The sequence below is a fragment of the Leucopleurus acutus genome, assembly GCF_964270905.1.
Source record: "Leucopleurus acutus genome assembly, chromosome: 3".
NCBI lineage: Eukaryota > Metazoa > Chordata > Mammalia > Artiodactyla > Delphinidae > Leucopleurus > Leucopleurus acutus.
This window is the reverse complement of record NC_139145.1, coordinates 10780746-10794774: the sequence shown is the minus strand read 5'-3', so window position 1 is coordinate 10794774 and position 14029 is coordinate 10780746. Positions and strand designations below refer to the sequence as shown.

General features: G+C 46.7%; 1 protein-coding gene across 1 annotated transcript in view; it reads right to left on the bottom strand.

The window, feature by feature from the left end:
* PBX4 (PBX homeobox 4) overlaps positions 1 to 13382 on the bottom strand; it is a gene marked incomplete at its 3' end in the record, with an annotated part of 38782 nt that extends 25400 nt beyond the window's left edge. The window contains 2 exon segments of the mRNA XM_082836518.1: positions 1000 to 1073; positions 13266 to 13382. Coding sequence (XP_082692644.1) covers positions 1000 to 1073; positions 13266 to 13327 — 136 coding nt within the window. The 5' untranslated portion in view covers positions 13328 to 13382.
* Between the last annotated feature and the right edge of the window lie 647 nt (positions 13383 to 14029).

The window sequence follows — 14029 nt, the reverse complement described above, 5'->3', positions numbered from 1 at the left end:
GTGATAGGACTTACTGACAGCACATACCTCCGACACGATGCACTGAGAAGGACACAACGTTGCTTCTGTGCGATTCCTGCCACAGATGCACAACCTCGGTCTAGTTATGAAGAAACAACGGACGAACCACACTGAGGGACTCTATAAAATAACTGAGCAGGTCTCAGCAAAAGTATGAAAGCCACGGATGATGAGGAACAATGAAGGAAACTTCCTAGATTGGTGGTGACTAAGGAGACACGATGACTAAATGCAGTGTGGGATCCTGGACCAGAAAAAGGGCATTTAGGACACAACCTGGGGAAATTCAAATGGGACCTGTTGCTCAGTTACAGAGCATTGTACCAACATCAATTTCCTGGTTTAATCACTGCACTATGGTTCTGAAGGTGTTGCCATTAGAAGAAGCTGGGAGAAGGGTATACTCTCTGTACTAATTTTTCTTCCTTCTTTTTAAAAAATTAATTAATTGAATAATTTTTGGCCGCATTGGGTCTTTGTTGCTGCGCATGGGCTTTCTCTAGTTGCAGCGAGTGGGGGCTACTCTTCATTACGGTGCACGGGCTTCTCATTGCAGTGGCTTCTCTTGTTGTGGAGCACGGGCTCTAGGCGCGAGGGCTTCAGTAGTTGTGGCTCACGGGCTCTAGAGCGCAGGCTAGATTTTGATTATGATTCTACTTTCCTAATTCTGTCATCTCAGATCCTTTTGTAAAACAACTGAATGCCACAATGCCTCTGAGGTCTTGCACCTAGAATGAAGCTGCTTATTACTCACTGGCAACAGTATTTCTCTAGTTACAAACTGCAAAATAAATGAGTGTGATACACCGGAAAGCAGGGCTCTGACAAAGCAGAAATGTACCAACTGAACCATCGCTGCCAGAGAGGGATGTGATGAGCAAGATGGCCCACGACGCACGTTAGGGCTGAGCCAGGACCAGAGGTGCGAGGTTGTTGTGGTCCTGGTGCCACACAAGAAGTGTCTTCTCAGCGGCCTACCTGCCTTTTCCTTGATCTCACAGAGCACACTGAAGAGAGCAGGCTTCATCTGATGACAATTCAGAGCATGCTTTCTGAAAGAGAGGTGACAGAGGAGCAGGTGAGAAAGAGAAGAGTCATTCTGTGCATGAGAGTAATGATCCTCTATACTGAGTCTGCCAGGTCTGTTGAAAAACCCTCTTATGAAAGGACGGAACCATAGCATTTCAAATGATCGAGCTTCAAAATTGTCCACACAGCTAAGAACTAGGTCAACAGGTTTTCCTTCTTCTAATCCACCATTGCTTATTCTATTCATGAAACGTTGCAAGTTTTCTACTGTGGTTATATTGTAGTTGTGTACTTCAAAAAGAACATCAGGATTAATGTTCCTCAAAGTATGTTCTGCTGCTTGAACTTTACTTAATCCTGCTTGATGAGGTTGGAAGAAAAGTCTATTCATATTGGCCAGTTCCACCTTGTCATAGTCAAAGAGTAGCAACTTACCAATGCCACATCTTGTCAGCATTTCAGCAGTCACACTGCCAACTCCACCAACACCTACTATTGCTACAGCAAAGGTACGGATTTTCTCATAGTAGCTTACAATTCCCATTCGTTTCAATGCCATCAGGTGGCATCTCTGCCGCTCCCGTGGGCCTCTCAGCCCAAACTGCATTTTAAAAAGATCACTGTGGCTGCTCTCTGGAGACTGGGCTGGAAGGCAAATATGGAGCCAAGGATACCAATCTGGAGGCTATTACAGCTGGAATAGTCCAGAAATGCTGTTGGCTTAGAGTTATGGTAGTAGACATAAAAAGTAGATAGATCTTTGGTTTGGGGAACAGAATCAACAGGACCTCCTGATAAACTGGTGTAAGGTTTTAGGGAAAGAGGAGGTTCTAGGATAACTACTAGCTTTAGGTCTGAGCAACTGGATGGATGGAAATATCATCAACTTCAACAGGGGAGACTGGAGGGCAGCAGGTTTGGGGGAGGAGGGTCTGGAAAGGAGGGCTGTACTTTGATCAGGTTTCACCTGAGGTCCCTATGAGCTACCCAAGAGGAGGTATCATCAGGTAGGCAGCTGGCACATGGACATGGACTCAAGGCTGGAGATAAACAATATAAAGATGGAGTCCTGGGCATAGAGATGGCACTTTAACCCACAAGACTTGAGGGAATCACTATAGGACAACGTAGACAGAGAGCGGCCCAGGCCCCAGGCTTAGGCATCTGTACTTGTAGAGGTCAAGCAGATGAGAAAATCCTGCAGAAGAGACTGGGACCCAAACTGCCAGTGGGGAGGGACCAAAAACAGTTTCAAAGAGAGAAGAGTAATCCGTGAGAAATGCTTCTGAGAGGTGAAGTGGGAGAAGAGACCTTGGATTTAGCAACATGGAGGTCACTGGTGACTCAGCAGAGTGAGAAGGTTGGGAGAAGGTGGGTGGAGATGGGAGAGGAAGTGGAAGTAGCAACCACAAACTCTTTGACACTTGATCCCAAAAGAAAGTAAAGAAATGTAGCAAGTGCTAAAAGAAAGGGTGTGTATTAATCATGTTTAAAATTTTCTATCTTTTATGATGCTTTGACATCCTGGGGCAGGGAGAGACTGCCCTTCCCAGGGCTAACTAAATCCAGATATAGCAAACAACTTGCCTGAGAGCGTGCCTTTCATATGCAAACTCAAATCCAAAGGCCACACTCCCAATACCTCTTTTATCTAACTCTCAGCACCAGTCAACATGCCTATACACAGCCCACACCCCCCCACACCCCCGCCCCGCTTCCCTGGTGGCACAGTGGTTAAGAATCCACCTGCCAATGCAGGGGTCACGGGTTCGAGCCCTGGTCCAGGAAGATCCCACATGCTGCGGAGCAACTAAACCCGCCAGCCACAACTACTGAGCTCGTGTGCCACAACTACTGAAGCCCACGTGCCTAGAGCCCGTGCTCCTCAGCAAGAGAAGCCACGGCAGTGAGAAGCCTGTGCACTGCAACAAAGAGTAGCCACCCACTCACTGCAACTAGAGAAAGCCCATGCGAAGCAACAAAGACCCAATGCAACCGAAAATAAATAATAAATAAAGAAATAAATTTAAAAAAGAATACAAGGAAAGAGAATGAAGTCGGCTGCTCTGCTTCTTAAAGGGGATTCTAGGAATGATTATTCCCAGGTCAGTTTCCTGCTTATAAAACATCTTACTTTAGATACAGTATAAAGCACCTTTGAATGAATACAAAGTAACTTCACAGAATGTTTTTGTGGTTTATTATGAAAAGTAAACAAATGTCTAACCTTTAAGCATGTTCTTGGCCTAGAGGTGATCAAGTGGCTGACAGCAAACCATCAGTGATTACATAAAGTACGACAGACTACATCATTCATCAAAGGGGATGAACTAATTTCTGTGACAGACACATCCGAAGGTGACTCCCACTGAGTATAATCCTGTCTCCTTGAGATTGGGCAGAATCTGTGACTTGCAAAGTGGCAAAAGTGATGGTATATACTCTGGCAAAAGTGATGGTATATAGTCTCGCCCGTGGTTATGTTACATTATGACTCCACCTTAGTGGACTGGGGAATGTCACCTGCTGGCCTTGAAGCCAGCTGCCATGTTGTGAGAGGGTCGGTAATGGGGAACCGCAGGCAGCCTCTTGAAGCTGAGAGCAGACCCCCAGCTGACAGCCAGCAAGAAAACAAGAACTTCAGTCCTGCAACTGCAAGCAAGGGTTCTGCCAACAACCCTACGAGACTGGAAGATGATCCTGAGCTTCAGATAGGAACACAGATCAGCCAACACCTTGACCGAAGCCTTGTGAGACCCTGAGCAGAGGACCCAGCTCAGCTGTGCCCAGATTCCTGCCTGTGGAAACTGAGATCAGTTTTAACTGTTTTAAGCTGTTAGGTTTGTGGTAATTTGTTACATAGTGACAGATAGCTGAGATAACTGAACAGATTGTAAGGCAGTGAATGGGGACTGTGGGGAGAAAAAGAAGGTCTGCGCTCACACCTTTAGCAAGTACATGACATGTTCTATGCAACCAAGTATCTACATTAAAACAAAACAAAATGTTAATGTTTATGAAGAAGCAAAATTCCAATGAATGAGAAATCATAAATCTTTTTTTTGTTTGTTTGTTTTGTTTTTTTTTGTGGGCCTCTCACTGTTGTGGCCTCTCCCGTTGCGGAGAACAGGCTCTGGACGCGCAGGCTTAGCGGCCATGGCTCACAGGCCCAGCCACTCTGCGGCATGTGGGATCATCCCGGAGCGGGGCACGAACCCACGTCCCCTGCATCGGCAGGCGGACTCTCAACCACTGTGCCACCAGGGGAGCCCATCATAAATCTTTTAAATAAATAAAAGAAACTTCCGAGGATAATCTAAATTAAAAAACAAATCTGCGAATATCCTTTTAAAACCAATGCTAAACAAAACCAATCTGTAACAAAACTATTGAGAGTCACATAGAATCATGCCAGAAAATGAAAGCATACAGCTTTATCATCCTCCAACCCCACTTATTCAATATTTATAGGACAAACATTTATTGAGGCACTAGTATATACCGGTCACTGTATAAGGAGAAAGGAATGTGGGAATGACTAGAACATAAGTCACATCCTGGCTTCTACTAACTGTGTACTGTAGCTTCTAATTTTAGCTGTAATTTACTTTTCCAAATTATGGAAAAATCTGCTTTCCTGAACAAGGTATTATTTTATTATATTTATTTATTTTGGAGGTATTTATTTATTATTTTTTACTGAAGTATAGTTGACTTACGTTACATTAGTTTCAGGTGTACACCATAGTAATTCAATATTTGTATAGCTTATACTCCAAACAAAGTTATTATAAAATATTGACTATATTCCCTGTGCTGTACATTACATCCTTGTAACTTACTTATTTTATACCTAGTAGTTTGTACCTTTTAAGCCCCTTCACCTATTTAGCCTCTCCCCCAGCCCTCTCCCCTCTGGCAACCACTAGTTTGTTCTCTGTATCTGCGAGAGATTTCTTTTGTTTGTTTGCTTGTTTCATTTTTTAGATTTCACGTATCAGTGAAAACATACACTATTTGTCTTTTTCTATCTGACTTATTTCCTGAGCAAGGTATCATTTTAAATTACTGAGGAATTTGATTTAGAGATATATTCAGAGATCTTATCCTTTAGAGTAAGATACTTCTTGAAAAAGCTTCCCTGAGAGCGGCAATGATTCTAATACCTCAACAAAAGATGAAATCAAATCCCCTTAATTATTCTCATTTCTAGAAGGATTGTTTTAGCTGACAAATCCAGTCACCTCCTGGAGACAGATCTAGGTAAAGAACAAAAATTAGAAGACATGTTTCCTACCCTGAGGAAATCAAATCTTGATGGAAAACCTAGAAATTCACAGAGGATGCCAAGCTCCAGAAAGGAATGCAGCCCAGGAGACAGATGCCCTGGCATTTTAAAATAAGCTTCTTTGTAAAAGTAAAACTGGGAAGAATCAAACTGTTGTGGGTACTATCAGTCATCTGTAGAGTCATTCTAAAAGCAAACCTACAAACAATGAAACAAAAACAGCTAAGTAAATGGGGGTTGGAATACGTCCTGATACCCAAATTCAACCATAGAAATTATTACAGTTATTTTAGCAAAATGAAGCCTTGGATCAGGAGGCAGTTTTGGCAACAGGAAACGAGGATAGTTATTTAATACAACACAAGAAAAACTCTGCAGGACTTGAATGAAATGCAACCTTTAAATGGAATAAATTTAAGTCTGTGAAAATCTCATTATGATGTCCTATTTCCTAATCTGCCCATGGATTGGTCACAATCAACACTATTGTTAAATTTCTTACTCAAAACCACAGAGAGATGAAAATCTCTCCTGAGCAAAAGGTGAAATGGCTTCTCACTGCCTGCTCCAAAAAACACAAACCACTTAGCAAGGCATTCGAGGCTCTTCACCAGAGTCCTGCTGACCTTCTCCCTCCTCCGGACTTGGGGAAGTCCTACTCCTCTGTCTAGTCCAAGACTCTAATGGGTTGGCCTGTCCTAGCCTGGATTTCTTACTCCCTCCTTTCTTCCGTTTAAAGCATTTACCACGCCCGGCCCGGACATGATGAAGGCCTCAACTTACTCACTTCAGAAATTCCAGGCCAGCACCATACTTTGGCACACGAACTGAGCAAAGATTTGTTGAACTGAACTGAAGGAAAGGTAGAGGCTAGAGATGTGACACTGGCAGAGTAGAAATGAAGAGTTTGAAAGCAGAGCTCTGACGTCTCTAGACTTAAGTGGGGCAAGTGGAGAATCAAAAACTAGGGTGAGAACTGCTAGGTTCCACAGCCAAAGAAGGGAGCAGAAGCCAGAAGCACACAGGGCTCGGCTGGGGGCCCCTCTTTTTGGTCTCGGTTCTAGGGCCGAGCCCACACGGGGCACTCATCCACTCTAGGAATGAAGGGAAAATATTAAGGGGTTTAATAGTGCATCATGACAAGAGAGACAATCAAAGGGATTTGGGGCTTCCCTGGTGGCACAGTGGTTGAGAGTCCGCCTGCCGATGTAGGGGACACGGGTTCGTGCCCCGGTCCGGGAAGATCCCACATGCTGCGGAGCGGCTGGGCCCATGAGCCATGGCCGCTGAGCCTGCGCGTCCGGAGTCTGTGCTCCACAATAGGAAAGGCCACAAGAGTGAGAGTCCCGTGTATAGCAAAAAAAAGGGATTTTGCTGTGATCCTAGATAGCTTCAGGAAATTGTTTTAAAACCAACAAAATCGGGACTTCCCTGGTGGCGCAGTGGTTAAGAATCTGCCTGCCAATGCAGGGGAGATGGGTTCAATCCCTGGTCTGGGAAGATCCCACATGCTGCGGAGCAACTAAGCCTGTGAGCCACAACTGCTGAGCCCGCGTGCCACAACTACTGAAGCCCATGTGCCTAAAGCCTGTGCTCTGCAAGAGAAGCCACTGCAATGAGAAGACTGCGCACCGCAATGAAGAGTAGTCCCCGCTCAATGCAACTAGAGAAAGCCCGCATGCAGTAATGAAGACCCAATGCAGCAAAAAGTAAAATAAAATAAAATCCAACAAAATCCAACTCTTAGGAAAAGCACACCAAGGACAGCAAGAGTTTCCTTTGGCACTAGACAAAGCCAAGCTAAGCATGTTAACCCAGGAGCAGAGCTAAAACCTGCAAGCAGTCTAAGAACACAGACTGCCAGGCACCAAGTTGACTGGTATCTACAGAACCTCCTTAAGGGCGATGAAAAAGAAAATTTCAGCTCTGAAATTTTACTTCCCGGCTTTGGACTAATAGATCCTCTCATGCTAATGCTATCTGGCTTTAGGAAATTCCAAACCATAAATTCCTCTTCTGACCCCTTGCATTCTTTGATGGGCGTGCTGAAAGCTCAATGCTTTCTGACATGCATTAATGTACATACTTCTAGAGGTCTGTGTTTCCATATTTAGTATCCCAGAGGTACCAAGACGAGGGGCACACCATTCACTTGACAGTACATACCTTGCCATTTGAGTAAGTTTTAAGGATAATCAAACTTATGTCATCATCTTCTTTTAATATTCGGAATTTAATCCATATTCCAGGTAAAGTCTGCAGAAATACTGGAGGAATGAAGAAAGTCATGCAAATTTTGACTAGCAGAAAATACCTAACAAGTCATATATGTAAAAATCAAATTTAAAAAAAGTTCAGAGAAATCTTTTCTTCCTAAGGAAAGCTATGGAGGCCCTAATTACAATATCTGTTATGTTGCCCAAAGGCCAACCTCTAAATATACTCTTTTTAGTTTCAGGTTCACCACCGCATATGCCATATAGCTTACTCTTAACACATGTATAATAGTGACCATTCTCCATCATATTTTTATTCGTTATATGTAAAGTTTTTTTGCCCTAAAGACCTTATTACCATTCCCCAATGATCATTTTCTATTACACTCAAGTTCTACAAACTAACGCAAAGTTGAGCTATGGTTTTATAGACCATGTAAAGGAAATATAGAAACAACCCTGGGGCTTCTAAAACTTGATTTCCTTAGACTGAAAATGTAAACAGATCCTGAAACAACAAGGTCCCATGGCCCCAGATCAAATGTTTCATCTAGAGGAAAAAAAATCAACTGTTTTCTGATTTTTATTTGTTCATTTCTAATTTTCTTTCTATATTAAATAGACAAAACAATGCTAATATGTGACCCTTGTGATTAATTTAAAATCCCTTATGCCCACAAACACAACTTAGGTTCAAAAATAATTTCCATTTGTCAGATTAACCATCTACTAGGTAAAATGATTCATGAAAATTGAAATAAATGACACGCTATCATCTCCACTCTTGAGAGTCTGACCTCTCCAAGTGTGGTCTGAGATCAGCGGCATTGGCACCCTTGGGAGGTGGTTAGAGATGTGGACTCTTGGGCCCCACTGAGACCTGCTACATCAGAACCTGTGCAATAAGATTTCTGCAGAGATCTGCTGCAGGTCCAGCTAAGAGAAGCATTGCTCTAGAACACTGCTGTCCAGAATTTTCTGCAATGATGGAAATGTTCTCTACCTGCATTAAGATGGTAGTCACATGGCTACTGAGCACTTGAGAGGTAGCTAGTGTGACTGAGGAACGAAATGTTTGATTTAATTTTATTTTTAAAAAACATTTATTTGTTTATTTAGGCTGTGTCTTAGTTTGACCCGTCTTAGCTGCGGCATGCAGGATCTTCGTTGCGGCATGCAGGATCTTTAGTTGTGGAAAGTGGACTTCTTAGTTGCGCCATGCATGCAGGATCTAGTTCCCCGACCAGGGATTGAACCCGGGCCCCCTGCATTGGGAGTGCAGAGTCTTACCCACTGGACCACCAGGGAAGTTCCTGAATGTTTAATTTAATTAATTAATTTATTTGTGGTTGCGTTGGGTGTTTGTTGCTGCACGCGGGCTTTCTCTAGTTGTGGTGAACAGGGGCTGCTCTTCGTTTTGGTGAGCGGGCTTCTCACTGTTGTGACTTCTTTCTTTTTTTTTTTTTTTGCGGTACGCGGGCCTCTCACTGTTGTGGCCTATCCCATTGTGGAGCATAAGCTCTGGACACGCAGGCTCAGCGGCCATGGCTGACGGGCCCAGCCACTCCGCGGCATGCGGGATCCTCCCGGACCGGGGCACGAACCCGCATCCCCCGCATCGGCAGGCGGACTCCCAACCACTGCGCCACCAGGGAAGCCCGCTGTGACTTCTTTAGCTGCGGAGCACGGGCTCTAGGCGTGCAGGATTCAGTAGTTGCAGCACGTGGGCTCAGTAGTTGAGGCAAGTGGCCCTAGAGAGCACGGGCTTCAGTAGCGGTGCATGGGCTCAGTTATTGCGGTGTGCAGGATCTAGGGCATGTGGGCTTCAGTAGTTGTGGCTCGCAGGCTCTAGAGCGCAGGCTCAGTAGTTGTGGCTATAGTCTTAGTTGCTCTGCAGCATGTGGGATCTTCCTGGACCAGAGATCAAACCCGTGTCCTCTGCATTGGCAGGCAGATTCTTAACCACTGCACCACCAGGGAAGTCCCCTGAATGTTTATTTTGATTCATTTTAATTTACAGAGACATATGGCAAGTGGCTACCTCCTTGGACAGTGTAGCTCTCTAGAGCATCTTCATGCCCTTGCAAGCAAAAGGTCAAGAACTGACCACAACAGCTAAATCTGCCAATCTGGCAGCACAACCCACCTGTCGTTCCAACATGCAGAATGATTTGAAGGGCCAGTCCTCTTCAGCTGCCTCTTCCAGATCATCAGGTCTGGAGCCCAGGTCTCCAGGACGACACTGTTGACCATTCTGCTTCCTTTTAAAATCAGGTTTCCAAAACTCACCCCTCAGCCTTCCCAGCTCTCGAGTTTTCACACTGACTTGTTAGGAATCTCACTACTAGACAAAAAAGTGAGTCCACCACTGACGAAGGGCAGCTTCCAGGCCCCAGGACACCTGAGGCCTGAGGATTCTCAAAGGTGTGGTACACAAGCACACAGTCAGGGGGCATGGTTAGGAGGGGACCCAGAGATTGCACCAGATTTTCAAAGGGGTCGATGATTCAAACACTGGTTAACAACTCTGGGAGGGGGAAGAACTTTGGAATCTGAGTCCTGACAGAGGAGCCCTCAACCCTAGTCTGATAACCTTATAAACCCTTCATAAAGGTATTCAAAAGAAGCAAAGGAAACAAATCTACGTAAACTTCAACATGTTGTAAAATTTATTATTATAAAAACTAAGGCTACACATGAGAGAGTGACATACTCAGAAAATCCTTGGCAAACAAGAGAAAATTTCCTGCCTTCCCGGTCCCATATAAGAAATGAATGAGAACGTGATCAGTGAAAGATCCAACTCAGAAAACACAAAAACTGTCCCTCTCTAGGAAAAGCTCAGGGTGTCACCAAAGAAGTTCAGAAGATCATTCAAGAAGACTAGTTACCTATCACACAGGAAATTTCCAGCTGACGTGGGCTGAATTTCAACCAAGACAGTGCATTCCAAACTCCCCAGTGTTCCTCTACTATCTGTGTAGCCAGAAGGAAGAACAATACACAGTTCACTATTTGAAGACTATTCAGCTATAATAACAAAATGAATTACACCCAAGTATGTGGAGCTGCCTTCCTAATAATGTAGAAAGGTGTAAGAAGGAATCCAGGTTTAAGGAGAGTAGGTGTGCTTCCCTTCTTTAAGCATGCGGTGACAAAGCAGGTTGAGAAGGCCTCAAATCTGAGATGAAAAATTCTTTTCTTGCTAGCCAGCTGAGCTAAATTGACTCCAGGGGCTCTTAAGAGGTTGGCAGCGCACAGAGATGAAACCGTCCTCTCTTGTTTCAGAGAGGGCAGGGTCAGAAAGACCTCACTACTTGAGGTGAAGCCAAAGGCCAGGGAAGCCAAAGGCCTCACCCAGTTGGCTGATCAGGAAAGACACAATCTGCTTCCCTGCCCAAGCTGATAATCTACCAGGCAGCAAGGTTTACTATGAGGAAAAGACCCACCCAAGCTGTGTTTTCTCCAGAGTGGAGTAAGTGGCCCGCCCACTTGAGGACTGAAGACTGGTGTCTGGACTTGGGTGACTTCTAGGGCCTTGAATTTATCTAAAGGCTATGCAAGGAGTGGGGCAGATGTGAAGCTTCCAAAGTCTCAAAATAAAAGCTCCGGGGATCTTTCTACCTCAGGAAGAAACCAGGAATCAGCTACCTCACAGCTACGTTGTAAGGCAAGTGTAATGACCCCCTGTTCAGTTTCTCAGCCTTAAAAGAAAAACGACTCTCTTTGAGAACAGCAAGAAGAGGTGACTGACTGCATTCCATTCTAAGCCTACCTAGGGGAGTCTAGAATCTCAAGAGATTGTTACAAGAAAAATGTAGCAGCCTTGGGGCAGTGCAGGGTGACACACGCCTGAGGAAGGCCACATCTGAGCAGAGTTCGCTCCTTAAGCAGCTCCTGGCCTAGAACAGAAGGAACACAGGTAGCTCCACATGCACCCAAAGCACTGCTTCTGTGGTTCCTGGGTGTGAAGAGCCCGTTCTCCCCCTTCCCTAGCTCCTACCAATCCTTCCAGAATCTAAGTGCCACAAAACTTTACTGAACGCTAGGTGCCAGGCATTGTGCACAGCCCTGGGAATACAAAGGAAAAGTACAACAATGCCCTTGCTCTCACACTGGCTTAGCGGAGAAGGCATCACAGAAGGTCACCCTCTCCCGGCCCAGCTCTTTTGTGCCAGGAGTTACCTCTACTCAGCACACTCCTATTATGATGACTGTTTAGGAGTTAAGTCTCCCACACACCTTCCTTCTGAATGAGCTCTGAAAGGGCAGAGAACATCTTAGCCATCTTGGTTTCTGGAGCACCTAGCACAATGCTCCAGTGGTGTGCAGTGGGGTTATGTGCGTGTGACACTCTTAACTTTCCAGATAGAGGCCATGAAACTGTGGAAAGAGTCGACATTCCACAAGAAGCAAAGGCAAGAAAGTTTGAGGAATAAATGCCTGCCATACCCACCTTTTACTTGCCTCCTCCTTTCCTGGGGCTGCTGTTCACCTGGCTTTGTAACCCCTCCTCACTAGAAGATTCTAGGCACTGCACAGTCCACACCACTACACCCTGGTCCCATCCACAGGGACCATCCCTTACCCCCAAACAAGTCCCATTCAACAAAACCTCATCCTCCAAAAGGATGTCATTCTGTGCTTTGCTACCTTCTAACAATTCAGGCAGGCCCCAAACACAATGGGCTGCCTAGTGAAGCACATTTTACCAATCCTGGCTCACTGACAAGTGGTGGGTGGAGGTTAAGTGGGACAGGTGGTCTTAAAACCACTGGGATTTTCCCATTGCAACTGAAATAAAATCCAAACTCTTTCCTGAAACTTGGCCCCATGTGATCCTGGTTCCAGACTCTCTCTGCTGTACTGGGGACTTTCAGTCCCTGGCTCTGCATTCTTCCTGCCCTTTCCCACCTTCGGGCCTCTAAAGGTGCTGTGCCCTCTCCTGGCTTCCCACAGCTTGCCATCTCTTTACTTACAGCTTTTAGCGCAACTTATACTTAGTTTTGCTACTTACTTTCTCTCCCTCAAACCATGAGCTTGAGATCAGTGACGTCAGCACCCAGCTCCGTGCCCCGCACATAGTGTCTAATAAACATTCGCCAAATTAATAAAAAAGGGAGTCCTCTGTCCCCCTCCAGCTCCCCCACTAACCTTTTTTCTGGATGCTTCCCGAATCAAATCACACCATCTCTTCATTCCCGAGTCCCATTTCCCACAACTCATTCTCCATTACCTGCCCCCAGAACTTCCCATCCTCATACATACCACTGATCCATTTAGTTGTCCATCCTTCACAAATCCCGTGTGCACCCATCTCTCAGCCCTTACACCCCCCAACACTCCTCTTCCCCCTTACATCCATAAACCCTGAAACCACCTTTCACCATAAACCTCTCCATCCACAAACTCCCCTTAAACCCATCCCTCTCACCCCAAGATGAGCTCCTAAAACCCAGCACCCACAGCTTAGCGCCATAAGCCCCCTTTCAATCCGTTCCATTCCCTTCGGCCTCAGAACCCCCCTTCAGTCCTCCTCAAACCCCCCGCCCCCGATCTGCCCTCTCCCTCTCCGCCCAGACTCACCACCCCATCTCTCACCCTGCACCCTCCTCACCCCTCACGCCCCCAGCCGCCCCGGCCCTGGCCCCTCGGCCCGCCCCCTTCACTGAATCGACTTTGGGTGGCCCCCGCCGAGTCCACGCCAGCACCTGGCTTGCGCCTCGTCCAGGCTCTGGTCGGTGATGGCCATGATCTGCAGGACGTCGTCCATGTCGGAGCCCGGTGGGGGCCGGGGCGGTGAGCGGCGCGGGTCAGCGGGGCGGCGGCACGGGGTGTCCATGCGCTGCGAGGCCTGGCGGGCGCTCAACCAAGGAGCAGCCGAGCCTGGAGAGCTCGCGCGGACGTCGTAGCCAACCGCCGCCGTCTATACGCGCACCACGCGCGCCCTCGGGCCCCGCCCCCCTCCGCCTACGGCCAACCGCCGCCAGCCAGGCGACCGCGCCCCACCCAGGGACACGCCCTACTATCTCCGTCAGCCAACCGCCGCCGCGCGGGCCGCCGTGCCTCGCCCACAGGCGGGCCCCTAAAAGCCCCTCCTATCTGCCTAGGACTCTGTTGGGGGTTGCTGAGGCAACGGCGCTTTCTACCCCTACCCTCCTCCAGCCGGAGAGGGCAAGGCCGGCTTTGCTCTGCTTCAGAAACCCCATCTCCCACATCTCCACCTCCCTCAACCATTCCTACTCTGAGACACTTTACACCGCACACGTCCTTAGAGCGCTCCCTTCTCAGAGCCCGCACATCTCCTCAAGAGTCCCCACTCCTCAGGGACCTCACTTCTTAGAGCCAATCCCCCCCAGCCCCCACTCTTCCTCATAGGCTCCCATGTCTCAGAGCATCCCACTCCTCAGGGACCTACACATCTCAGAGTCTTAACTTCTCAGAGCACTGCACTCTTCCTCCAAGCCACCCCTTG